We start from the raw sequence: 26,312 nt of genomic DNA on the forward strand, positions 1-26,312 counted from the left end.
CAAGATCAGACCCCCTGGGAAATCTCGATTACCACATCAAGTCCCCATTAAATGATCCAATCATCAAGAATCCAAGGGACGCATGAGAGGGGAAGACTATTTCAGGTATTTGAGGATAATATTAAAAGAATATATTATATAAACAATAAAAATTAGATTATCTCTAAAAATTCTAGTGATTAAAATACAATGCATGATAACAAAAGGCAAGTCTTAATAGGTTTTTTGATGCATTGGTATCACATCTCTGCCAAATAGTAGCCATTTCCTACTCCATGTCAATGCCACATCATATATCACATATATTATATAAATATAAATATAAATATAAATATAAATATAAATATAAATATATATATATATATATATATATATATATATATATATATATATATATATATATATATATATATATATATATATATATATATATATATATATATATATATATATATATATATATATATATATATATATATATATATATATATATCGCACGCGCTCTTTCGTCGTTTCCGTGTTTTCTGATACTATTTGGAGACGACATCCCGAGGGAGGGAAAGGCGAAGGCAGAGGGGCAAAGGCAGAGGCAGAGGGAAGAAGGTTTACATGAGGAGGAGGAGGAGGAGAACCAAAAGTCTTGATTGACTTCAACCAAGTGGTGCTCTTTGAGAGAGGGTTCATTGAGGTTTTCCGATCGCTGCCTTCTGCTCGGAGTGGAGATCCGTGGCCCGGTAAGGAAGGGACCGCTGGTGGCGGAGGAGGAGGAGGAGGAGGGAGATGGGTATATCCTTCAGACTATCGAAGTCCGGGAAGCGGTTCCGGCCGAAGCCGATCTTGGTGCAAGAGGAGACCGGCCCATCCGGCGAGGAATCCAAGGAGAGCTCTGGCGTTCTCGTCGGAGCTGGGTCGAAGCGCGAGGTTCGTCTCTTTGTTCTTTTGCGCTTTGGCCGGTGTCTTTTGATCATTCTCTTATTTCTGGCGAAGATTGGGTGATTCTTTAATTCTTGATTTGCTTTGGAGGGCATTATTGGAGAAAGATAGGTTTTTGGATGCTGTTTGTCGTGAAGTTTGCTGTTTTTTGTGAATTGCGTTTGGTAATCGCTTGGAATTTTGAAATTCTTTAGGAAGTTTTCTGGTTCTGACCTAGAGCACTTTGAACCGGATAGTATCTGGCATCCAACATGGTCGAAATTTGTTGTTTTGTTGGATGGTATCACGAGTTGTTTGAGTTGCATTTTTATATACGACGACTTTCTGGTCTGGCGTACACTTCGTGTGTGCATGCAAAAACTACTTATTCCCTTACTCTGTTCTGGCTATCAGTTGTTCTTTTTCTGTTATCTGGAGAGAAATTCTCCTAATGTTCTATTGAATTTTGTGTTTTGGTGATCGTGTAGATCTTTTCAGAATTACTATTGTATGATGGAAAGAAATATTAGGTCTTTTCTTCCTTTGCCTAAAATATCTTATCCCGTAGGTTGATGATACCGAGGCTGCAAATGACACCGGTGACGTATTTCGAGGTAACTGTGATTATTGTTGCAAATCATCAACACAAAATTCAGCTCTAGTGAGTTACATCCTTCTTTGTTTCAATACTGTAGCAGAGCATGAGGTTTCTTTTACCTTGAACCTTTATCCAAAGGGATACTCCATCGGGAAACCAACCGAGGTTTGTTGAAATTATGAATTACACATCTTCTGGATCTTAATGTGTTAATATTTGCCATTTGTCCGATTATTTACAACAGATTCATTTATTACAGTCGTTATTATCCTAACATAATTTCAATATGTCAGATAGAGAATTGCCAGACTCTGCTTCAAGATGTTAAGCCATTGCATCCATATGATAAGGCATCGGAGACACTTTTTTCTGTAAGTATGAACTCTGCAAATATGAAGTTGTTTATGAGGTTCTAATTGTCTTTACATTTAGTTCACTTTTGATCAAGTGAATTTTTACTATGGGCAGCCCTGGTACCAATAAAACCAAAATCTTTTGTGAGCTTAGTAGCTGTTGGCCTCGACTCATATGTCACAGTCGGCTGAGCAAATATTTCAACTAGGTACTGAAAAATGTATTAAGAAGGAAGGAATGTCGTTTTGGGTACCGGACCCATTGGTCAGATTTGTATGTACCTGTTGGTACCAATGAATTGGCACATAGTATACTAGTACGTACTAGTGTTTCAAAGAGGAAAAAATTGAAGGAGAAGAGGAAGGAATGGTGGCAGGAGAGGAGGAGGAAGGACGAAGAGGAAGGAGGAGGAAGAAGAGGAGAAGAAGCATACCTGTTGATGGTGCACACAAGTAGTGGGCGGTGAATGGCGGGCAGCAGGGAGTTACGTGGTGTCCAGTGCCAGTGGCAAAATCGTGCTAATTGACTAGGAAAAATGTTTTTATTTTCTTTTCCTTTTTAATGGGTTGGACTGGACTGCCCTAGCAGAGACAGTCCACATACCGGTTCACATTCGGACTATTATGTACCACTACCGGTCTGGATGAAATGTCAAATCCCATTAAGAAGTGACCAAATCAATATTGCATTGATGTGAGATTTTCAGTTTTGCAATCTTCTGCTTTGAGGTTGGACCATTCTTTGCTTGCACAAAAGAAATTAGGTTACCTTGGCTCGGCCTGGACCAAGTAGTGAGAGATATTGTCTTGCATTTAACTATATAAGCTGATAAATTGTTTGAATGATTCAAAGCCTGAATCTCTAGTTCTAGTTTCTGTGAGTTTTAAAAATTGTACAGTCCTGGAAATTGGTGTGGGTCATTTCTATAGACACAAATGACCTCGAGTATTCAGTTTTAGGCTGTGCAAATTATTAATATTTCATACATACCACATGCGTGCATATATGTGGAAAATTTATGCTGGTTTGATTATTTGCACAAAATGCTGCAACACTTTTTCTTTCTAATTTAATTCCTCAAGAATTAATTTCTTTATTAACAAATCATGAGCTCATTTCTTTTTTTACTTTTAATTTTTAGTGTCATTTTGTTGGAACATAATTTCGGAGCTCTCTCACAGTCAACACTCTCCCTCCTCTAACTAACATAATAGTGACAAGAGAAAATGTAAAAAATTGAAGCTTCTGTATTTTATATTATATTCAGCACAAGATTTCTTTGTATTTCTATGATAATGGTGCAACCAATTTCACTTAAGTTTTAAGTTTGTTCTTCCTTATCTGCTTTGTATAAGATGTCAGAGAAGTAAATATTCTCATATCCTCTTTCATCTTGATTCACTTCGACTCTAATTTTTTTTTTAATTGTTCATCACATCTTGGAGGCAATTGAGTCAGGGTGGTTACCGGGAGATATTCTTGATGATATACCTACCAAGTACTTTGATGGGGCCATTGTCTGCCAGGTCAGCTATACTTCACACTGCTGAACCACTCATGCTGATACTTCAAATTTACAGGATTTTGTTGTTCTTTAATGAAGTTTATTATTTTCCTTATAGTTGCCTGGTGTTTGCTAGGTGTCTGTTATATTAAGATTTAAGATTATCATCTAGACTCATTATTCTTGTTTTTGTTCTGGTTTGACGAAGTGATGGATCAAGTTAAGTTTGTTTGAAGACGTGTTCCTCAGATTCATGTACTCAAGGGTACTGACTGCCTCATTGGTTTTTGTTGTTTTTCCAAGAATTTGGTTGTTTTCCCTATAATTGTCTTATGTTTGCTATGTTGTATCTCCTATATTAAGACTTAAGATTATATAACTAGGTTCATTGTTGTTTTCATTTTGGTTGATGAAGTGATAGACCAAGTAGTTTGTTTGAGAACATAGTCCTCAATTTCATGTACTCAAGGGCACTGACTGGCTCATTCACACCCTATCTTATTTTCTGGTTAATTACTATTTACTATGTGTTTTTTTTGTCATTTTGCTCATTTTCCATTGCCAAATTAATCAGTTCTGCATGCTAGATGGTTCAGCTGTAGCCTGTAATCAGTCATTTATTTGAATGAAAACTATTGGGTTAAACACTTCCAAAGTTTTTCAAATGACAAATGAACTAAAATCAGTTTATTAAGATGAGCTTTATTATTACAACAATGTATGAGACTAACTTTCATATATAAAGGAACACAATTTACTTAATTGTCTTGTTATGTTGGCAGTTGCTGTATTTTGAATTGACTTATAATATCATAAGGATGACATGGATCCATCCATTCAGTTTTACATGTAACAATAATGTCTTTGTAAGTGATATATTTCTAAAGTTGGAAACTAGACAGAAAACCATTTTTTGACCATCTTCTACTTTTCCGAACAATAATGTGTCAGCTATAGTTTAAGATCTGAACAATTTCATGGAAGATATGGTAGAGTTTATATGACTGGTGTCATCCTGACATCATCTCTCTGTGGTACTCAACCCCTAGGCAAGTTAAAGTTATCATCAGAGGACACACTTAAAAGAAAGAAAAGAACCTGTTGGGGATGAAGCTCTTTGTTACTGGTTTCAGTTTGCACAGCATAGTTTTCCAAATTACCTAAACTTAGGAGGACTGCAGAAGGAAGGAAAATGACAAGCTTTGCTATAGACAGCATCTTAATGGCACATTCAAGCAACAAGACAATAGAACAAACACCTATTTTGAGCATACACATTATGACAAATTAGTATAACGTTTTTGTACTCAAAATATCTCATCATCTGGAAGTCAATTGTTTGAATATCTCCACACACAGGTTTCTTTTCTTGTGAACTTTCTTTTGTATTTATTGGTCTAGAAGTAGTGACCAGTTGTTCTTGGTTTAAAGCTACTGATTTGTGCCTCCAAATATTCTGTTATTTTTCTTTTCTGTATGTTGTCATCTTTTTTTTATCAATTTTATTATTAATATTAATATTAATATTATTATTATTATTATTTGGCTCCCCCACTCTTTTTAATTTTTAGAACAATAAAACCTATATTTCAATGTTAGGTAAAATATGAAACTAAAGTAGTAATGTATATATGATCGGTTGCTTGACCTACCATTAAAGTGACTATTATCTTATTGCTTTGATCTTGCTAACCTTGTGGAACCTAGACTTGCATAATTTCATAGTATAATTATATAAATGGTGAGTTGAATGAAAAACCAAGGTTTGATGTACCGAAATATACCGCTCGATATGGGCGGTACATACCGATCCGATAGAGGACTGGTATGGGCGGTACATCGGCACACCGTAGTGCACCATGCATTGTTACGTTTGGTACAACTCAATACGTACCGTACCGATAGTTGGTCGGTACACTGGTAAGGATCGGTAATGCGAACCATGTGAAAAACAATGACTTTTGTACAGTGTTATCAAAAGGTGCTCGGTTGTCACCTAGGTGTTTAGGCAACGCGAGGCCTAAGCACCTCGAATCAACTCTTGGGCGAGCGATTGGAGTCGGGACACATAGGCAAGCGCTAGGGCCTGGGCGCTAAGCAGCTCAGGTACTCACCTAGGTTGGCCTAGGTCAATTCCAATTTGATTTGAGCCTTATCGAGTTAATTGATATAGATCAAACTAAGATGCTCGAACTTGACCATGTGATTTCAACCTGACTAAGTCAATTGATTTAGCTCAATCTTCTAAGAACTAATTGATTAGGGCTTGCATGCTTTCAATTGCGAGCCCTAATGTTTTCTTCGTAGCCAACGATGACCTCCTCGCAACCATGGCCCCTCAATCGACCATGGCCAGCGACACCCTCCCTGCAACTATGCTGGCCTCAACCAAGCACGAGGCCACCACTCCAACCTTCTCATCGCATGAGTCGTCAATTTTACTCGCACGACCTCTCTTTCTTTCTCTCTGGTGTTGCATACTCTTTACTGTCATCCCTTTGTTGAGCTTGACAACACCCCCTCTTTGGTGTTTGACTTTCCGCTGTCATCATTCCTCTGTCACCATGCATCCGGAGCACCTCATGCGGTACCTTCCCTTTGGTGCATGGTAGCCCCAACCACCCCTCCTTCCTAAAAAATAGGACCCCTCCTGTCAATCATTGGCAATGTCCTCTCGTCGTGTGCGACAACCAATTGAGGAACATCACCATAGAGATAGCACTAGAACGTACGCGTCATAGAGACAGCTTTAGACTCCACCACCTTTGGGCTCAACTGGATTCCACTGCACCTTTCCTTTCCATCATGGCACCCCTCTTCTCTGTCGCCTCTACACTCTATCGGTATAGCTTCGCTGTTAATTTTTTGTTCTCACTGTTAACTCTTGTCAATAATAGTTAAATATTGTTGATAACAGTGATGCTAACTTTTTATTATAATGGGTAACTCGTTAATAGTGGTTAACCAGTGAGTTCTTTAATTCTTTATAGATGGATAATCTTGTGTAATTTGATGTTTTAGTGGTAATCTTTCGAATATGAAATGATATGAAACTCATTTATTGTGTAATTTTTATTTAATGATCATCGTTATTCCTAATTATATATTAACATTGGTGAGAGTTTGGAATCGTAGTACCTTTTGGCCCCTTGTGTCTTTGACAATACTGCATCTGTATGGTACATGGCCATCCAGTGAGTAGTTCATGGCTGAGATAAATTTGTGGAATTATGACTAAACCTAATTAGGAATTATAGCTGAGCTAATCAAACTCCATATTGTCATGCAACTTACTACAACCCATCAAAACAGATGAGTCATTTAATGAACAATTACCCAATATGGATGGAATATCTTCTGTTTTGTAACTTATAAGAAAGTCATTCTTCCCAATTTTCCAAACTTTTTAATGTGCTTTTGAAGAACGACAAGCGTAAACATGACCACCAATGAGTTGTTTCCTGTTTTATTCTCTAGAGAAGTAAATCAACAAAAATAGTTGATGCCAAACATGCCCTATGATTAAATTATTTTTAACTGTTTCTTCCTGATTTGTGCTAAGACAGTTATTCCTTTATGCAGGTACGGGATTATAGAGATCACATATCTGAACAAGGAACTGCTACCACATCCTTTGTCATGCCAGTTTTACGTAAAGTACGGTTAAGGATGTCACTGGAAAATGTCATTAAGGACATGCCTTTTATAGCTGATGATTCTTGGACCTACAGTGACCTAATGGTGGGCATTCCTCTTTGGTATCACCTAAGAGAACATTCTTACTACTGAGCTGTGAATTGATAGATATGATTTTGTTTCACAGGAAGTGGAGGCACGTATTCTCAAAGTTCTGCAACCGCGTCTTTGTTTAGACCCTACACCAATGTTGGATAGGCTTTGTAAAGACCCTAGTGCTACCAAGGTATTTTGAATTTCCTTAAATTACTTTAGCAATGAAACACATCCATTATCTATTCTCAATAATTTTTTGCAGCTGAATCTTAGTTTTGGAAGAAAGAGGAAACTGCAGCAAATTGCTGAGGTGACTGTTACAGCCAATAACCAAAACCTTGGGAAAAGTATTTGCACTGATAGGAAACCTGGGAATCCTAACTGTGGACAGGGAGGTGCGGGAACTTCAGTGTGCAATGCATCACTTCAACAAGTTTATGAGAATATTTCCATGCAACATGGATCAAGTGGGGTTCCATCCTTCAGACGTAACAATGTTGGACATGAAGCCACCAGACAAACTTTGCCTCTGCATTCCGAGTTCAAGCTTCAACCAGCTATCAACTCATCTGCTATTGCAGAGGATCGTGCAGCTGGACTTCCAAGCAACTTTTCTGGAGTTAATGCAAAAATTTCCTTGGCTCAGAACATGATAAGCTCTTATGCTGACACAGCTGGCAGTAACTCTGCTAGTTCTTTGAAGAGGGAGAACCCAGATGCCCAGTTGACACCTTTAGCGGCCATGAAGAGACCAAAGCAGACACCAGTAAGACTAGATGACATCCAGCAGCAACAGCAAACAGGGCCTCCATTGGTTGGCCTTACTGGCACAGATATGCAATGGAAAAACCAACTTCCACATTCACATCCAGACATAAAGGGAATTCAGCACTCTTCTACTTGGGGTGGTCAAAGACATACTTTGTCTGTGATGAATAATGTACCTAATAATGAACCTGGAGCACCTTTCTTCAATCAACAAGGTTTGAGATATGGTGCTAATGAAGAACATTTAGACAGGCAAGGGACTGAGAGGCCTAAAGAGGCTCTGCCGACACTGGACTCAGATAACAGTGTTCTTGATCTGCAGCAGTTACGAGCACAGCATTTGCGACAGCACTCATCTATGAGAAACCATCCTCCAACTGCTGTAGAGTGGCAGAATGGCCGACCAATAACTGAGGACATTGTAAAGGACGATGTGCATCAAAGAAGGATATCAGTGCCCAGTCCACGAGTCCCTTCTGGGCCTATGGTACAGTCACCGATGTCCTCAAAATTGGGGGAGATCTCATCTGGTTCTTTAGCTGGACAGTTCAGTGGTGTTAGAACTGTTTCTGTTTTGGGTGTGCAAAAGGATAAGTTAACAGCAATCACTAATGCCAGTGTTAGTAATATGAATGTGCCACTAGCTGCTAACAGCCCATCAACTGCAGCTGCTCCTATGGGAGATCAAGTCATTCTTGAGCGATTTGTGAAAATTGGTGTGGTGGCCCAGAGGTATGTTTATAATCTGTAGTGATTGTTTATGCAATAGTTGTCTTCCTGCTTTTTCTAGTGAAAAATTGCTTTTTTATAGCATTCTACCGCAGCATCCTATTTAATATATGGTTCTCTTTGACGTCTGCAGTCTGTATTGTTTCTTTGTTCCTTGTATAGATGTATATTGTAGATAGAGAGGAGAGAATTTATTGAGCACACTGAGAATCATCAAACATATAATGATGATTATAGTTTGTCACTTGGGAAGTGACTGATGCATAAGTGTAAACATTCTCCATCTCTCGATGTGCTAGTTCTTGTCAGCATATTCTATAATTGTAAATTTTAGGAACAGCATCATTTTAGAACATTTTGGTTTACATGAATGGGTAAAACTATCAATGTCAGCAAGCTGGTCATTGCTAATCTTTTTGTTTTGGTATCAGACACCAACTCAATGTCAAGAAGAACAAAGTTGATCATTATTCTGCAAGGGAAACAGTACAGTATTCTACTCAGCAACTTGCATTTTATCTCTCTGATTCATTCAATTGTGAGGACTACACAGACCACACAAAACCCATGTCGAGGTCTCTAATTGGTGGGTCAACTACTACCTGTAAGGCCAGATCAATGAGCTTCATGCGCAATGAAGAGATGTATCAAGGTTAACCCTGCTTAAAGCTTTTTTCCCTGAAAGATATAAACCTGTAAAACATTGTTAGTTGACAACTGGGTTATTAGTCCGCTGATATGCAACTCTTCCTTCTTTCCAGTCCCTACGAGGTTGTTAATGACTGAGAAGCCCTTTGATGGCACAGTATCAATGCAGTATGGATTTATGGATGATTCTGTTATTCACGATTACCAACTGACATTACCCACAAATGTGAGTTCCTTTTCACTGAACCCTACTACCAATTTTAGCATATTTGGATTGAATTATTTTCTGATCTCATATATTGGTATTTTTATCAGCACCATGCAGATCTGCTTGCAGCACAGTTTGGTCTACTGGTAAGTATTTCAAGCAAGATTTACAGGTCGAAATATCTAATTGTCTAGTCAATTGACCCTGTTTGAACTCCCTTTATGTGTTTCATATTATTCAGATGGAGCGTGATGGATATCAGAAAACTGATGATCAAATACGACCAATACCAATCCGCATGGTTGCTCCAAACAAATTGGCCCCAGTTTCAGGAATGTTACTAGATAACACTGCATCTCAAATGAAACAACCAGAATTAGCTACTGGTCAGCCACTGCAAGTAGCTGCCCCAGCTATGGCCAATGGCATGGTGCCTATGAATGTTTCCCAGAACCCTTCCAACCATGCAAGGATGCTGACATCTGTAAACAACAGCCAGGCATTGGGGATATCACAAGGTTATATTCCAGGGACTGCTATACCGACCAGGATGCAGCAAGTTGATCAATATTTGTTTCAACAGCAGCAGCAACAACCACCATGGCAACAACAGCAGCTGCAGCCCACCACACAATCACGGTTGCAACAACAACAAAAACTTCCATTCACTCATGTTCACACATCCTCTCCACCGCTCACTACGAATCCACTCTCTCAGATAATGAATCAGACATCAAATCTGCCAATGAGCACTAATCAGATGGTAAAGCCATCACCATTGCAGCTACAGATGCTGCAGCAGCAGGCAGGACAGCAACAGCAGCCACAGATTTCAAGGAAGGTGATGTTGGGGATTAATCAAAATATTAGCATGGGAAATGTGGGAAACAATGTGATGAGTCTTGGTCTGAGCAATGTCTTAGGCATTGGTGGCCCACATGGTGTATCTTCCCCTACAGGGTCTATTTCGGGCTCAGGCAACATTAGTCCTCACGAGATGAACCTTGCATCTGCGTCCAATTTCAGTCCAGGTCTTCGTCCAAGTTCTCTTTCACATGCTCAAGCTGCTACTGCTGCAGTGGCAATAAAGCTGAGGATGGCACAGCAAAATAGAGCAGGGCCATATGGTCAGTCTGGGATTGCTGGTATACCAGGAAATACCAACCAGATGCTTCCCAGCTCAGCAGGCCTGCCTGTGCTGGGTGCACTTAACCGAGCAAATTTGAGCTCTTTACAACTGAATGCAATGCTGCCTATGGGTCCTCCTAAATTATCTGGAGCGAATTTTTACCTAAATCCTCAGCAGCAGCTTCAGCACCAACAATTACAGCAACAGCAGCAGCACCAAATGCAACAAGTAAGCTCTCCATTGCAACAGCCACAGGTTGGCTCTCCGCCAATGGTGGGTTCCCCATCAGTGATGGTGATGCAGCATCAGCATATCAGCCCTCAACAACTGAGCCAACAGACTGCAATGAGTCCCCAGCAGTTAAGCTCTGGTGCATTTCAGCCTACTAATAACAGTGGTAATCCAGTGGCTGGACCTGCTAGCCCCCAGTTGAGCTCGCAAACGCATGGGTCTGTTGGTAGCATCACAAGCTCCCCCCATGGATCAGCTTCAAGGTGTAAATAAAGCTGGTTCAGCCAGCCATATTTCAGTTGGTACAAATGGGAGTATGCATGGATTGATGACCTTCATGATTAATTGACTCAACCTCAACCTTCAGTCCAGGCATAATCTTTGTGAGAACGGATGTGGGGTTCGATCAGTGGTTAACTCAGCACTTTGGATAGTAGGTTGCAACCTCTTCAAACTGCATGTAAATAATCTTTCAAGTCATGGCACAAATTTTATAGGATGTGAAACTCTGATTTGTTATTCAATGTGTGTACATTTAAGTATGTTTTATGACATTCTTTTATATTTGTAAGCAAAGATAATGTCATTCTTGCAATCAATCAACTGATTTGTGGGAATGCATTAGGTAGAGCTGCAAAACCTTCATTTGTTCATGGGATAAGAATGCACATGAAGAATGTACTTCCTGTGGTTGGCTGATGTGCAAAACATTTTCTTGTTGCTAATGTTCTAAAAGAGCAATTTTAACCGTGTTATGCTTCTTGCTCTTTGAGCAGTCGAAACATCAGAGCCAGATGGTATCTTCAAGCATCTGATGGCAGTGGTAAGTGAACCAAATGAGAACTTGTCTGCTATAGTTGGTGGAAAGGGAGGATCAACTGGTGCCTTTATTTGTTGTCTATTGTCGTCATTAATCAAGCAATTAGAACGTGGAATGTGCTGACATCAGCTTTCTAGCCTGTCAGCTCACCGGCGGAAGTGATAGACGGGCAGGGCAGTAACTTTGCTCAGGTGTGTTACAAATAAATCACGTTGGTGATGACAATATATGTGACATGATACATAATTTTTTATTTTTATTTTATATATTATTATTATGATATTTTTTATTTTATATTATTTATTATATATATATATATTATGATGCTTGTGGATCTGTATAATGAGAATCAAGTCGTGATGAGATCACGATAATGAGACCGATTCATCTTTAAACATAGACCCTAAATAATTTCGATCATAGATTACTCGAGAGAGACATCGAGATAACTGAACAAACTAGTGCACTATATACCAATCCATATGATAGAGACGATTAGTCTCATATCTGTCCGTGGATCTATGCAATGAAAATCGGATCGTGATGAGATCATGATAATAAGATTGATTCGTCTTTAAACACAGACCCTAAATAATCCCGATCATAGGTTACTCAAGAGGGATATCGAGATAACCGAATAGACTAGTGCACTACATATCCATCCATATGATGGAGGTGATTGGTCTCATAGCTACTTATGTGGGGACACTAGGGATACAGTACATGTGCTCATTGGAAAATGAGTTCACTGATTGATCCGCTTACAGAATGTTGATTGGTTGATGATACCTCATTATTAGATAGTGAGTCCATCATCCTAGTAGTGTACCTAGTCCTTAGACTTGAGATATCAAAGATGTCCTGTATAAGTACTTCACTCTTTGATATCTGATTTATAGTTCCAAATTTAATATAGTCGGTCATTGGGAGTAGTAGCCAACCTTATAAGGGCTATTGAGTGTCGATAGAGGATCATCCACTCTCATTATCATGAGAGGAATATCCTACGTGTTATTGCTTAGAAAAATCCTTAGCCAAGGTCATTCGGATTAAGAGAGAAAGAGTTCTCAGGGAGAATTCAATTAGAGCGAGACTAGAGGAGATATCGTATGGGCCTAACAGCACTATACTCGGTATATGGTCTCTGGGATATTAGATGGATGGGGGATTATAGGTACATGGTAATTGAGGACAAATAGGTCTAAAGGATTGGATTCCCCTGTATCTCTTGGGGATTATGACATAATGACATAATACGCCCGTAGTCGATGAGTCGAGTGAATTATTATAGAGATAATAATTCTCTGAGCTAGAAGAAGTTCTGATAGTATGATTCATGGCCAACTCGATATTGAGCCTAGAGGGTCACACACATATGGTAGGCATTGCGACGAGTAGATGCTCGATTATGAGATATTCGTTGGAGCCTCTATCTTATTGGATATCCAATAAGCCACTGAATTATTAGATCCTATGGATGAGATCCAATAAGAGCTAATAAGATATTATTGGATAAAGACCTACTAATCTAAGAGGCTTGGATAATTTGATAGAGATTCAATATCCAATATGACAGGATCCATTAGGGTTAAGTTAACTAGGGGCCTCTATAAATAGGAGGGAACCAAAAGCCCATAGGTTTGGGCTTCCCTGAAAGTGTGGAGATTTCAATTTAAGGAGCGTTATCGCAGCCCTGTTGTGTGGATTATCGCTAGATAAAAACACTATCTCACACGTGGATTTAAGTTTTGCAAGTTTTTGCGCATCAATCTTCAAATGATGACGAACACATTTTTAAAAATTTAGGTTTTTATTTTCTATTCTTCTACTGTGCATATAATGTTGCTTCTAGATTTCCCAATAACCTTTTGCTCCCATATCGTGATTTTAAAGGAGGTTGTATAGGTCGACCATCATGAGTAGTAATTCTCTGGAGATAGCCTGTTTGCCCCTTCCCCAACCGGCTAGTACAGGCGATCATCATTCGCGTATTTCGGGTGGCGGTTAGTATTGACAAGCGACGTCTTAGCAGTCATCCTTCACTAACGACGCATCATAAGGAATCGTACCATTTGGTTGTCCATATAAATGAGCTCCAAGAGAGTGTATAGTCTAGTCTCCATCAGTTGTTTGTCGGTCTTGCTTCATTGGTTGTATATGTATAAAAGCCGATCTCCAAGGCCTGAAGAGGGGATTGGACATTAGAGAGATTAAGTCAGAAACTCCTCCCAACATGGATCGCTTTTGATAATAGTCAAGATCTCCATAATAACAACCTCAACAACAGCCAAGATCTCCCGTGATAACAACCTCAACTATAGCCAAGATCTCCCTAACTACATGATGAGATATCATAAATCTGTTAAGAAAATTCTCCCTTCTAAACATATATAAATATGGAATATTATGTATTTCTTCAATCAATACAATCTTATTCTTTCTATTTCATTTCTATCCGTTGAATCTCATATTTTGATGATGAAACCACTTGATATATGTTTATATTTTAATCTATGTTTTGAGTGATGCAGGATGCTCCGATCAAGATGAGACAATTAAAGCAGGAAAAATCATGTTGTGCCGGAGGAACATGTCAGAAGATTGGACGTCAGGTTGGTGGATCGGTCGATGTATCGGCAGAAGGCTTCGGGTCGTAGACTCGGGCATCGGGCCGAATGGATCAGCCCATTCAGACCTAGATTTCTTTGCCAGAGGTGGCACCGCCTAGGTCGACGGTGGCACTGCCTGGGTCGATGGTGGCACCGCCCAGGGCTCAGTCTCCGAACTCTGGTTGGGCGGTGCAACCGCCTCTAACAGAGGTGCAACCGCCCCTAACAGGAGGTGGCACTATCTAGAGGCTCAGTCTTCGAGCTCTGCCAAGCGGTGCAACCGCCCCAGTCAGGCGGTGCAATCGCCAGACCCCGGAACGCCAGAACCCGGAAGGTGGTGCAACCCCCCCTTAGTGCTCTTGATCCTAACAATTGATATCAGAGCCCGGTATTTCTCATTTCGGATTTACACCCGAGAGAAATACCTCTTCATGGCTTTCAAGAGGGCTTATTGGTTGTTCGTCTACCGTTGTTTAACAGATTGGACTACACTTATTGGAAAACTCGAATGAGAGTTTTCTTGATTTCTATGAATTTGGATTTATGGAATATCGTTGAAAACGGTTTTCAACTTCCCTCTAAACCGATGAACGAATGGTCGGATTTGGAGAAGAAGTATTTTTCTTTAAACGCAAAGGCTATGAATGCCTTGTTTTGTGCACTTGACAAAAATGAATTTAATCGCGTTTCGATGTGTAATTCGGCTTTTGATATTTGGCGAACACTTGAAATCACGCATGAGGGAACTAGTAGAATCAAAGACTCGAAAGTTAACATTTTATTACATGATTTTGAGCTTTTTCGAATGCAACCAAGTGAGACTATAGGCGACATGTACACCCGTTTCATGGATGTCGTCAATAATCTAAGAGTTCTTGGTAAATCTTTTTCGAATTTTGATCTCGTAAGCAAAATCTTAAGATCCCTTCCAAAAAGGTGGGATCCTAAAATAACCGCAATACAAGAAATAAAAGATTTAAATATTTTTCCACTTGAAGAACTAATTGGTTCGTTGATGACATATGAAGTGATGCATAATGCATATAATGAACATGATGAACAAAATCACCTTCCAAAGAACAGGAAGGATTTGGAACTCCGGACAAATGAATACCACTTGAGCGATGACTCAAGTGACGAGGACAATGATGAACTTGAACTTCGAACGCTAAATCTTAATAAGTTTATTAAACAAAAATCTAAAATAAATAATGAACTTAAACGGAGGAAGAGGCCAAAGAAGAGGAAGGCAACCAATGATGAATCAAAAACTTCGAAAGGTGAAACGGCGAATTGGGCTTTGACAGGCTTCGACTACAAGGTAAGAAACTCAACTCTCTTGAATTATTTTGAAATTACTTAAGTTTTTCATGAGTGCTTAATTTAGATAGTAGGAATAGGAAATAAATAAATTATTTTTCAAAAATTATATCATGTTTTTCTTTTTAGCATCTTTGAAAAATTAAAAATTTGATGGTTTCATGCATGTTATGTTTAGAAATAAATATTGAATGATGTATTTAACATTAGGGATGATAATATGATATGTGATAATGCTTAGGATTAATCCATGCATGTGTATCTTGATGATTTTATGTTATACATGAGTTTTTGAAGTAAATGTTGATTTGAAACTCTCTTTTTAGATTAATATGTTTTTGGTCTAATCGTTTCTATGACGAATTAAGATGACATTCTCATGAAATATTGAGATGACATAGTGCATGTACATCTATGTAAGAATTTCTTGATAGTCTTTTGATGATAGATGTGATATCATGATGTGTTTGGTCTTGATGGCTTCATAACAAAACTGATGTTTCGATTTTAAATGATGATACATGTTTTCACAAAAGACTTGAATACCCTCACATGAAATCAATTGTATGAAATGGAAATAATTTTCTATCCTATTGAGATTAATGAATTTATTTTACCAATCTTGTAAATCTCATGAAAATAAACATGATGAATATTTTGAAAATAAATGAGTGTATCATGCATTTGGTCTTAATGATTTCTCTTTAACATACTTTTTGAAATCATACTTGATGATAAATATCAAGATATTAAAAGGATGTTATTATGGAATCTTGATGATTTGTTTTTTACATTTCCGTCTTAAATGTTGACACTTGTTTTATTAAAGGAAAAGGCATGCTTATAAGAAGCAAATCATATGAATAGAAATTTATAAAAACAAAATGTGATCCTCTATCTTATCGTCTTTTCAATAAATCTATGCTTGTCATGAATGAATTTGTTGAATGTGACTTTGAGGATGATTTCAGATTTTACAAATGCTTGATTCACACTTATGACATAAGACATTTTAAATATGAATCATGTTCAATGCTTCAATCATGTTACATCTCCTTAATTCATTTTGTTCTCCTACATTTATTTACCAAAGAGGAGAATCTTCCGAATGAATGAAATGATACAAATGAATCACTTATTGATATATCTTTTTGAAATATCTTTTTAATGTGATGTTGATATTTTGAGATGCCTATTGGAATTCATGACATGAGATAATTGAATCCTTGACTTACTCTTTATATGGTTTGAAAATGGATGTTTAAAATCTTGCTTGATGAGTTGTTTTATAAGATTTTGCCTTTACATCTTGAACTTTCATGCTTATCTTGATTTGGCATATAAAGACTACGACATGCTTAGATGAAAAAGAATCACTTAAAAAATGCTTTTCCCATCTGATCGAGATTAATAATTTCATGATATTTTGTGAATCTCGAAATTGATTTTGATGATTTGATTATGAGTTTCAAGTTAACGATTTGATCTAAATCATAATCTTGATCTTGCAAAATTGAAATCATAAATAATATCTTTTGGTATTCATGAATTGATACTCACAAAATGAAAGTACTAGTATTCATGACTTGAATTTGATTGAAACATTGCATGCTTAAATTAATTATTCTCCTATGTTTCAAAAATTCTTTAAATGCCTTATGTGATGACTGAAAATTAATTTGCTTTATGATGAATCACGAATCATGACTTGATCTATGATATTGATATATTTTAATCATGATCCTTGGTTGTATAATTCTTTTGCTCTATTAAAAGGATTTGTCGAATGAATCATGTCCTTCTTGAATTTTCTTGATATCATGACATGATTTTGTAATATGGCCTGTATAATGATTAAAATTTTTTAGCCTTTGATTTCTCCCTTCTTTTCGATAATGACATAGGGGGAGAAAGATTGCTAGCTTAAGGCAAATGCTGGCTAGCTTGTACTCTTCCCTTCTTTTCGACAAAAACAAAAGGGAGAAAGTTTTTGCTAGTTAGAACATGCAAAGAAAAGCAAAGTGCAATCTTGCACAAGAAGCAAGTGTTGAATTGCCATGATTGAACTTAAGAATCTTGCTATGCTTTTGTGCTTATATGTTGTGATGAAAATCTAGCTTCATGTTACAAAAACTTGCATATCTTTTAAAATAGCTAGAGCTACTTCTCCTTTTGTTGATGACAAAGGGAGAGAAATATATAAATTGATACTATGAGTGCCATATTTGAATTTGAATTATATTAAGATATCAAAAGAAGCTTGTATCGAAATATATGGTAAATTGATAATCAAAATGCTATGATTGCCATATGCCATGTTTGCATCATGTTAAGATATCAAGAACTTGCATTGTAATTTTACTTGATGATATCTTGTCATGTGATGAAATGCTACGATTTGTTGATGCATGCAATACTTATGCTTTTTATGTGATGTATTGCATATGATATGAATCATGATTAAAATTACCTTAATTTGAATTCAAGGTTTATCTCAATTATGAAATTTTGAAATAAGAATGATTACTCACCTTTGTCATGATTTAGAAATTGAAACAAAGGGTCTTCCCTTCTTTTTGACAATGACAAAGGGGGAGATAGCTAGCTTGCACAATTCAAGAAGAAAGCAAAAAATTACACTTCTCAAAAGAGAAGAAATTGATATCTTGAACATCACCGAGAATTGCTAGCTTGAAATCTCAAGAAAATGCAAAAATGTGCTATCTTGCCTATCTCAAGATGCAAAACATGCTAACTTGCACTTTGCAACGGAAGCAAAATTGCTAGCTCAAACTTTGCAAAGGAAGCAAGAAATTGCTCATCTCAAAAGAGAAGCAAAGATTGCTGACTTGCATATTTCTAGAAGCAAAAGTGCTATCTTACCTATCGCAAAGAAAAGCAAATATGCTAACTTGCATATATTTGAATTTGCTATCTTGTATGTTGTACAACTTGCATATCTAAAACTTGATAGCTTGAATGTTCTAAGCATGATGTAACACTTGCTAAATTTTCTAGCTTCAAAACTGCATGATGATAAAGCTTGATATTCTGTTTTTTATGCAATGAGTTAAACTTATATTCTAAACACAAGAATAGTTGGACTTCTCTTTTTTGTTGATGACAAAGGGGGAGAAGTATGATGTTATGCATAAGTTCATGATGACATGTTGCAAGTATTCATGATGAATATTGCAATGACTTGAATTCAGTTTGAATTCAAAGTTCTATCAATATGACATATTGATATGGGGAGTTTGTTTAAACTCTGGGAGTTAAGGATAACTCTGTCATCAAGTAGTTGTCATCATCAAAAATGGGGAGATTGTTGAATCTCGATGATAAAACCACTTGCTATATGTTTATATTTTAATCTACGTTTTGAGTAACGCAGGATGCTCCGATCAGGATGAGATAATTAAAGCAGGAAAAATCATGTTGTGCCGGAGGAACATGTCAGAAGATTGGACATCGGGCCGGTGGATCGGTCGATGTATCGACAAAAGGCTTTGGGTTGTGGACTCGGGCATTGGGCCAAGAAGAGCGGGTATTGTGCCAAGGATATCGGAGTTGCGGAGTCAACTGGCCGATTAGGCAATAGGCCGTAGGAGAGGACGATGCGTCGAAGAATCAGACGAAGCATCGAGGGACCAATGACATGCCGGACAACTTGGTTAATTGCTTAGGATTAATTGTCTCGATCGAAGTTTTATTTTACATGTGCAGGATTAACTACGATGAAAGTAAGACATGCAGCAGGAGTTGCGCCGGAGTCAAGACTATGATCACGTTGGGAGTTCGAGAATTCGACGGAAGTCCGGACGGTCGTCGGAGGTTCTACGGGAATAAATTCGAGAAGTCTAGGAGCTTGCCAAAGAAGCTCGTCGGAACTTGCCAAGTGGATCGTCTCAAGTCCAGGAGTTTGCCGGAAGTCCGCAGGAGCATCACCGAGGGTTCATCGGATGATCGACGGAAGCTCGCCGGAAGAAGCGATTGACGCACCGGAGCAAGCTGCAGTAAATGTCTTAAGAAATTCGTAGTTAGCACGATGATTAAGTTAGAAATGGGAGGTGATCCCATTAACTTAATCTTGGGGCAATTGGGCCCTTGACATACCCAAATTGGGCCGAATGGATCAGCTCATTCGGACATAGATTTCTTGGCCAGAGGTGGCACCGCTTGGGTCGGCGGTGGCACTGCCCAGGGCTCAGTCTCCGAGCTCTGGCTGGGTGGTGTAACCGCTTGAGCTCGGTCTCCGAGCTCTGGCAGGCGGTGCAACCGCCCCTGACAGGAGGTGGCACCGCCTAGAGGCTCAGTCTTCGAGCTCTGTCAGGCGGTGCAACCGCCAGACCCCGAAATTCCGGGAGATGACAGTTTTGAGCTCGAAATTCAAATTGGGTTAGGGCCTATAAATACCCCACCCTTTCAGCAATGAAAGGGTAACCCAAAGCCACCGAAGCTTGATCTTACTCTGTGATTTTAGAACTCAAAAGTGTTGTAAAGTCTAGAAGTTCTCCTCCCTCTTTTCTTCCAAGTTTTGATCCTTCAAGAGAGGAGAGAAAAGTTTGTAAGGGTTGTCTCCTAACCCCATCAAAAGGAGTGAAACTGTAAAAGGATGGTTGGCTTTCGCCTATTGAAGGAAGGCCTCTAGTGGACGTCGGTGACCTCGTCGGTGGAGGAAGCCAGAAGTGGATGTAGGTCAAGGTTGACCGAACCACTCTAAAATTGCGGTGCTCTCTGGTTTGCATTTACTTTGAGCATATTATCTTTATTGCAAACCTCCTTAATAGCTTACTGCCTTCTGCACGTTTACGATCGTGTTTTAAAGTTCAGTATTTTCCGAATCGGTGTTTAGACGTAAATTCGTTTTATCGTACGAACATCATATTTCAGTTTGCGCTTACATTCTAATTTCCATCATAACTGCAAACTACCTTCATAGACTTGCTTTAACTGCATCTTGCTTGATCACAAGTTAAAGTGATATACGAATCGGCTTTTCTACCAAAATCGCTCTTATCGTACGAACAAAGTTTTAATCGTCGAAAGTTTTTTGCTGCCCTAATTCACACCCCCCCCCCCCTCCTCTTAGTGCTCTTGATCCTAACACTATCATGGTATCAGAGATCTCGCCGTGAAGGCCACTTCTAAACATCTCGAAGTAAACCCGTCTCCCCGCTGGACTCCACCGAATCTCGGCTCCTTCTCCTACTACCTCATGGACCGCGACTCTATCTTAAAGTAGTGTAGCATTTTCCATGGATGTCCTCCAGGATCGTTGCGTCGGCCTCCTTCAAAGCTGAACAAGGGCCACCACGCTGCCCTTCCTCTGCCTCTTCTTGCAGAAGCAGAGCCGACACAGCCTCGCAATTGCTCCCTGGCTAGTGACCTCTCCTCCTCGTTCCCACATCTTGCTCGAACAAGAAGTGCCGCTGTCACTGTCCTTATCGTAGCAGCCCTAGCAGCCGCAGCAGTTATAGCAGCAGTGATTTGCTCTTCTCTCAAGCTGCTATCCTCTGCTTCTTCTTCGCCTCGACAAGTAGCATCCAGAACCATTTCCAAGTTCCCAACTGCAGAACTGCTGCACTACTGCACAGAGATCTGCAGGTTTACACAATATTGATCATTGCCAATATTGATCAACAACCCACAACCTATTTGCCACCATAACCCATTTGCCACCAACACCTCTTCCTCATTGTCTCGCTGCAGATTTCTAGTTGCTCCCACATATTGGTACATATCTTCCATATGTCCTCATCATCTATCTCTGATGCTCCCATTACTATTCATGTAGGGAACCACAATACTTTCCTAAATACAGGCCTTATCTCCATAAATGCAGTGACCCTCATCCCCTTCAAATTATCCAAAGGTGGCAACTACGCATCATGGTATGCTCAATTCTTTAATCTACTATTTGGTTATGATCTTCTAGGCTATGTCGATGACTCTCTTCGTTGTCCACCGGCAATGCTCAACATCCCAAGCGCACCCAATCCAGTACCAAATCCGGACCATAAATTATGGTTAGGCCAGGATCATCTCCTCCTTCAAGCTATTCAAACCTCGGTCGCTGGATCTCTCGCCCCACTCATTTCTTCATATGACACTACTGCCGAAGCTTGGTGCAAGTTGCAAACCACCCTAGCTAATCGTTCCCACACTTGCATACTTAGTCTCTTATCTAATCTCATGACGATAAAAAAAGAGGGAAATATTGTTACTAAATTGGCAGATGAATACAAGGAATTAGCAGCAGCAATACGCGCATGTGATTCACTAGTGTCATTTGAAGAACTCTATGATAAGTTGACAAACTATAAGATATATCTCAAGCGTGAGGATAAGTTGCTAGGACCATCCATCACAGCTTAAGTCAGTCAAAAATCTAAGAAGAAGAGCAACCAGTACAACAAATCTATTAATAAAGGTTTGGCCAGCATGCCTGCACTTGTGGGCTCCAAACAAACCTCCCCTCCTCAACATTTCAATTATAACCATCAAGGCGACTACTTCAATTATCCTCAACCCTGGCGTCCTAATCACACAAATCAACAAAGAGTTGTCTGCCAACTATGTGACAAAGTTGGCCACTCTGCAAAAGTTTGTAGAACTCGACCCAGACTTCCTCCTCCATCGCATTGGCCTCGTGTAAATCTTATAGCTACTCTGACTACTGGTCATCAAAATTGGATTGTGGACTCGCGTATCTCATTATATCACCTCTGATTTATAAAACTTGTCCATCCACAACGACTATGGCGGAAATGAAGACATCATCATCGGTGATGGTAACGGACTCCCCATTACTCATACTGGTTCCACAATGCTTAATTCACATAGTACTTCGTTTATCTAGATGATGTTTTATGTGCACCTCACATCAAACGAAACCTCATTTCTATTTCTCAATTCTACAAACAGAATCATACCTCAATTAAATTCTTTTCTAACTCCTTTCTTGTCAAGGATTTGAGCACGGGGGCACCCTTGGTCTGAGGCTAGAGTAAAGACAACATTTATGAGTGGTCGTCCGTTCTATAAATCATCCAACCCACTGTCTACTCTTTGGTTGCAGCTCCAACTGATGTGTGGCATCGTTGTCTTGGTCATCCCTCAACTTTTATTCAGCAAAAATTGCTTTCCCATTATTCTCTTCCTACACTTACATCCAATAACATCATAACTCATTGTGATGCTTGTTTAAGTAATAAAAGTCATAGACTTCCCTTTGGAAAATCCTTCATATTTTGCTCTAAACCCATTGAGGTTATTTACACTAATGTTTGGGGCCCCGCCGCTCTAATCACTTCCTTTGACAAATTCAGATTTTATGTTATTTTCGTAGACTATTTCACCAAATACACATGGTTATACCCTCTTCACCATAAATCTGAAGTTTCAACGGTCTTTACCAACTTTTGAAGATTGGTCGAGAACTTTTTTTAGTTTAAAATTAAAACTGTTTACTTCGATGGTGGCGATGAATATCAAGCCCTCACATCCCGCCTATCTGCTTATGATATACAATACCTCAAGTCACCTCCACACACTCCTCAGCTTATCAGCTCTACTGAACATAAACATCGACATATAGTTGAAACCGGTCTCACACTCCTACACCAAGCCTCTATGCCACCAGCTTTAGATGTTTATGTTATCCATGGCTCTGTCCCTATACCTCACATAAGTTAACATCAAAATCTAAACCTTGTGTTTTCATTGGATACTCCTTTGACCATAATGCTTTTCGATGCTATGAACCCCAATCTCGAAAAGTCTTTACGTCCGTCATGTTATTTTTATAGAGATTACCTTTCCGTTTCACAACCCTGAGTCTCATGTTGTGCGACCTACTCCATAATATATACATCACTGGAGTACGCCATCAATCCCATGAACCGAGTCTCCTATAATATCATCCAGTCCTTCTCCTCAGGATCCATACTCTCTCCTTCTCCTGGTGCAACAGCTCCTCACCCCCTCCATTGTGCCTCTTCCTTCTTCACTATGTTCCTCTACGACTAAAGGTATTCCCTCGGAATCACATTCACTATCTTTATCCTCTTCTGGGACCAATGACACTGAAGTCTCTCAGCCTACCCTAATTTGTGCCCCTCCACCGCCCATACCTACAACACCCTCTATAGCCTCTGGACATCCAATGACAACATGCTCCAAAAGTGGTGTCTTTAAACCATGACAAATCTTTGACCTACATACCATCTAAACATCCTCGTCAGAGACCACTGAACCTACCACAATTACTCAAGCATAAAAATCTCCATATATTAGCATAAAGCCATGTGTGAAGAATATGATGCACTCTTCCATAATTTTACAGAGACCCTTGTACCCTCTTATCCCACACAAAACATCATTGGGTGTAAGTGGGTCTTTCGAATTAAGCGGAACCCAAATGGATCCTTAGCCAGATATACAGCGTGTATAGTGGCAAAAGGGTTTCATCAACGACCTGATGTTGACTTCACAAAGACATTCAGCCCTGTTGATAAACCCACAACAATCCGACTTATTCTAAGTTTGACCATCTCAAAAGGCTAGCATTTACGTCAACTCGACGTTAATAATGTCTTTCTACAGGGGACCCTAACTGACGATGTCTTCATGCAGCAGCTTCTTGGCTTCAACCACTCTCAATATCTAAAGCATGCTTATAAACTACAAAAAGCTATTTATGGATTTCGTCGGGCTCCAAGAGCTTGGTACACCAAACTTGACTCGTTTTTGGCATCAATTGGCTTCATCAACTCTAAGTCTGATACCTCCTTATTTTTTCATTACCAAAGTGGCAATATATTATATCTTCTGGTATATGTGGATGATATTATTGTCACAGCCAACAATCCTATGGAAATCAAGGTATTCCTCAAGCATTTAGCAGATTGATTCTCCTTTAAAGATCTAGGAACCTTGAGCTATTTTTTGGGAGTGGAAGCAATATACACATCTTTCGGGCTCTTCCTATCATAACGAAAGTATATTCAAGATCTATTATCTAAAACGAATATGCAAGATGCAAAGGCAGTTACAACACCTTTGTCTACTAGCAAGTCACTCAAACTATGTGATGGAAGTCCTGCTATAGACTCAACTCAATATCGTCAAGTCCTTGGCTCCTTACAGTACTTATCTCTTACCCGTCCAAATATCTCATTTGCGGTCAATAAATTATCCCAATTCATGCATCGATCATCTACTATGTATTGGTCTGCAATCAAACGAATATTACGATATCTTCATGGGACTGTCAATCATTGCCTCTTTTTTCGCAAACACTCTCCCCTTCATCTCCATGCCTTTGTTTTTGCTGATTGGGCAAGGAATTTTGATGACAGAACATCCACATCGGGGTATAGTCTCTTCTTTTGACTTAATCCAATCAGTTGGAGTTCCAAGAAGCAAAAGACAGTTGTACGTTCTACAAATGAAGTTGAATACCGTGCCATTGTCACCACTGTTACAGAACTCAATTGGGTCATGAATCTCCTCAAGGAACTTGGTATCAACATCCACTCTACTCCTATAATATATTATGACAATGTCGGAGCCACTTATCTATGCGCCAATCCGGTATTCCACTCACGCATGAAACACATCGCCATCGACTTTCAGTTTATGCGAGAACAAGTTGTCAGACATCAACTACATGTTTCTCACGACTCTCTCACGAAGCCTCTCACCCGCAAATCGCTTTTATCATATCGATCTAAGATCGATGTCCTTGACAGAAACACCGTCGCGGGAGTATGATAATAGTTATGATCTCCTGTGATAATTACCTTAACAACAGTCAAGATCTCCCTAACTGCATGATGAGATATCATAAATCTGTTAAGAAAAATACTCCTCCGTTGAGAAACATTCTCATGTATAAATATGAAGTATTATGTATTGCTTCAATCTATATAGAATCAAACCGTCACGACTAGTGGTTGACGTTATCAAGGTAAAAACAGAACGTTTCAGTCATCCGTGGATGTGTGGTTTGCTTCCTCTGCAAAGATTTCAGCTCTCTTTCTTTTCTCCTTCCTGAAATTTACAATCATAAGGGCAAAGTTCTGCCACCTCTCTCTCTCTCTCTCTCCCTTCTCTCCCCCCTTTGTTATGATGACGAGGATTACATATCATTGGATTAGTTGATTAGGTATAAAAGATTATATGCCAAAGGCAACGTAAACCCTACCATCTTCCTGCAGGCTTCATCCTGGGCCCAGGATTTGGTGGTCAATCAATGTTACCCTTGTGGACCTACTCCGATGTTATGGTAGTTCACCGATGTGTCACGTTGTAGGCGCAAAAGAACCTTGGTTCTGCTCACCACCTTTGAGAACAAGCAGATGCAATTGGGACGACTCGGGATCATATTAATTTCTTGAAGCCCATTTGACACCCGACTGCTGTGCAGTAAGCGAACCGGCGAGTCTGCATATGACGAGATAAAAAAAAGAAGAAGACGATATTTGGATGGCTTATATAACCCAATTATTATTTTACAGTAGAATGCCATACAGTAAGCGCACCGGCGATTTGCTTGATTCTGCTTACCTCCGGCGGGAATAAGGAACCGGAAATTGGACGATTCCCCTGCCGTTCCTAGTTTTTTTAGGCCACTTTGACTGATAAGTATAGATTATTTTAAAAATAATATTAGAATTTTTACATTTACGAAAGTTAAATATTTAATCTCAATTCTTCTCACGTCATTAATTTCGTCTAAAAATAA

The 26,312-nt window shown here is 39.1% G+C and overlaps 1 protein-coding gene across 3 annotated transcripts; it reads left to right on the forward strand.

The window, feature by feature from the left end:
* The first annotated feature begins 531 nt into the window (after window positions 1-531).
* LOC103994770 (protein PHYTOCHROME-DEPENDENT LATE-FLOWERING) lies at window positions 532-11,437 on the forward strand. 3 transcript variants are annotated; one of them, XM_018830926.2, is made up of 12 exons: window positions 532-921; window positions 1,481-1,526; window positions 1,608-1,675; window positions 1,804-1,881; window positions 3,310-3,390; window positions 6,951-7,109; window positions 7,192-7,290; window positions 7,363-8,600; window positions 9,029-9,249; window positions 9,359-9,471; window positions 9,561-9,599; window positions 9,695-11,437. In XM_018830926.2, exons 1-12 carry the CDS (start codon window positions 781-783, stop codon window positions 11,084-11,086), a joined length of 3,675 nt encoding a protein of 1,224 aa, XP_018686471.2. In that variant the 5' UTR covers window positions 532-780; the 3' UTR covers window positions 11,087-11,437. The 3 variants fall into 3 exon arrangements, with proteins under 3 accessions (XP_018686471.2, XP_009413474.2, XP_018686472.2); XM_009415199.3 differs by having other exon boundaries at window positions 1,611-1,675; XM_018830927.2 differs by lacking the exons at window positions 532-921; window positions 1,481-1,526; window positions 1,608-1,675; window positions 1,804-1,881 and adding an exon at window positions 3,577-3,633 and having other exon boundaries at window positions 3,331-3,390.
* Window positions 11,438-26,312: the final 14,875 nt, after the last annotated feature.

This window comes from Musa acuminata, chromosome BXJ1-8, assembly GCF_036884655.1.
Source record: "Musa acuminata AAA Group cultivar baxijiao chromosome BXJ1-8, Cavendish_Baxijiao_AAA, whole genome shotgun sequence".
NCBI classification, from domain to species: Eukaryota; Viridiplantae; Streptophyta; class Magnoliopsida; order Zingiberales; family Musaceae; genus Musa; species Musa acuminata.

What these genes read in the sequence shown, in the direction of transcription:
- LOC103994770 (XM_018830926.2), top strand. Translation starts at nt 781, where the DNA reads ATGGGTATATCCTTCAGACTATCGAAGTCCGGGAAGCGGTTCCGGCCG. An exon ending in CCATCGGGAAACCAACCGAG is followed by an intron (nt 1,676 to 1,803) that starts GTTTGTTGAAAT and finishes TCAATATGTCAG; the next exon opens with ATAGAGAATTGCCAGACTCT. An exon ending in CAGCACAGTTTGGTCTACTG is followed by an intron (nt 9,600 to 9,694) that starts GTAAGTATTTCA and finishes CATATTATTCAG; the next exon opens with ATGGAGCGTGATGGATATCA.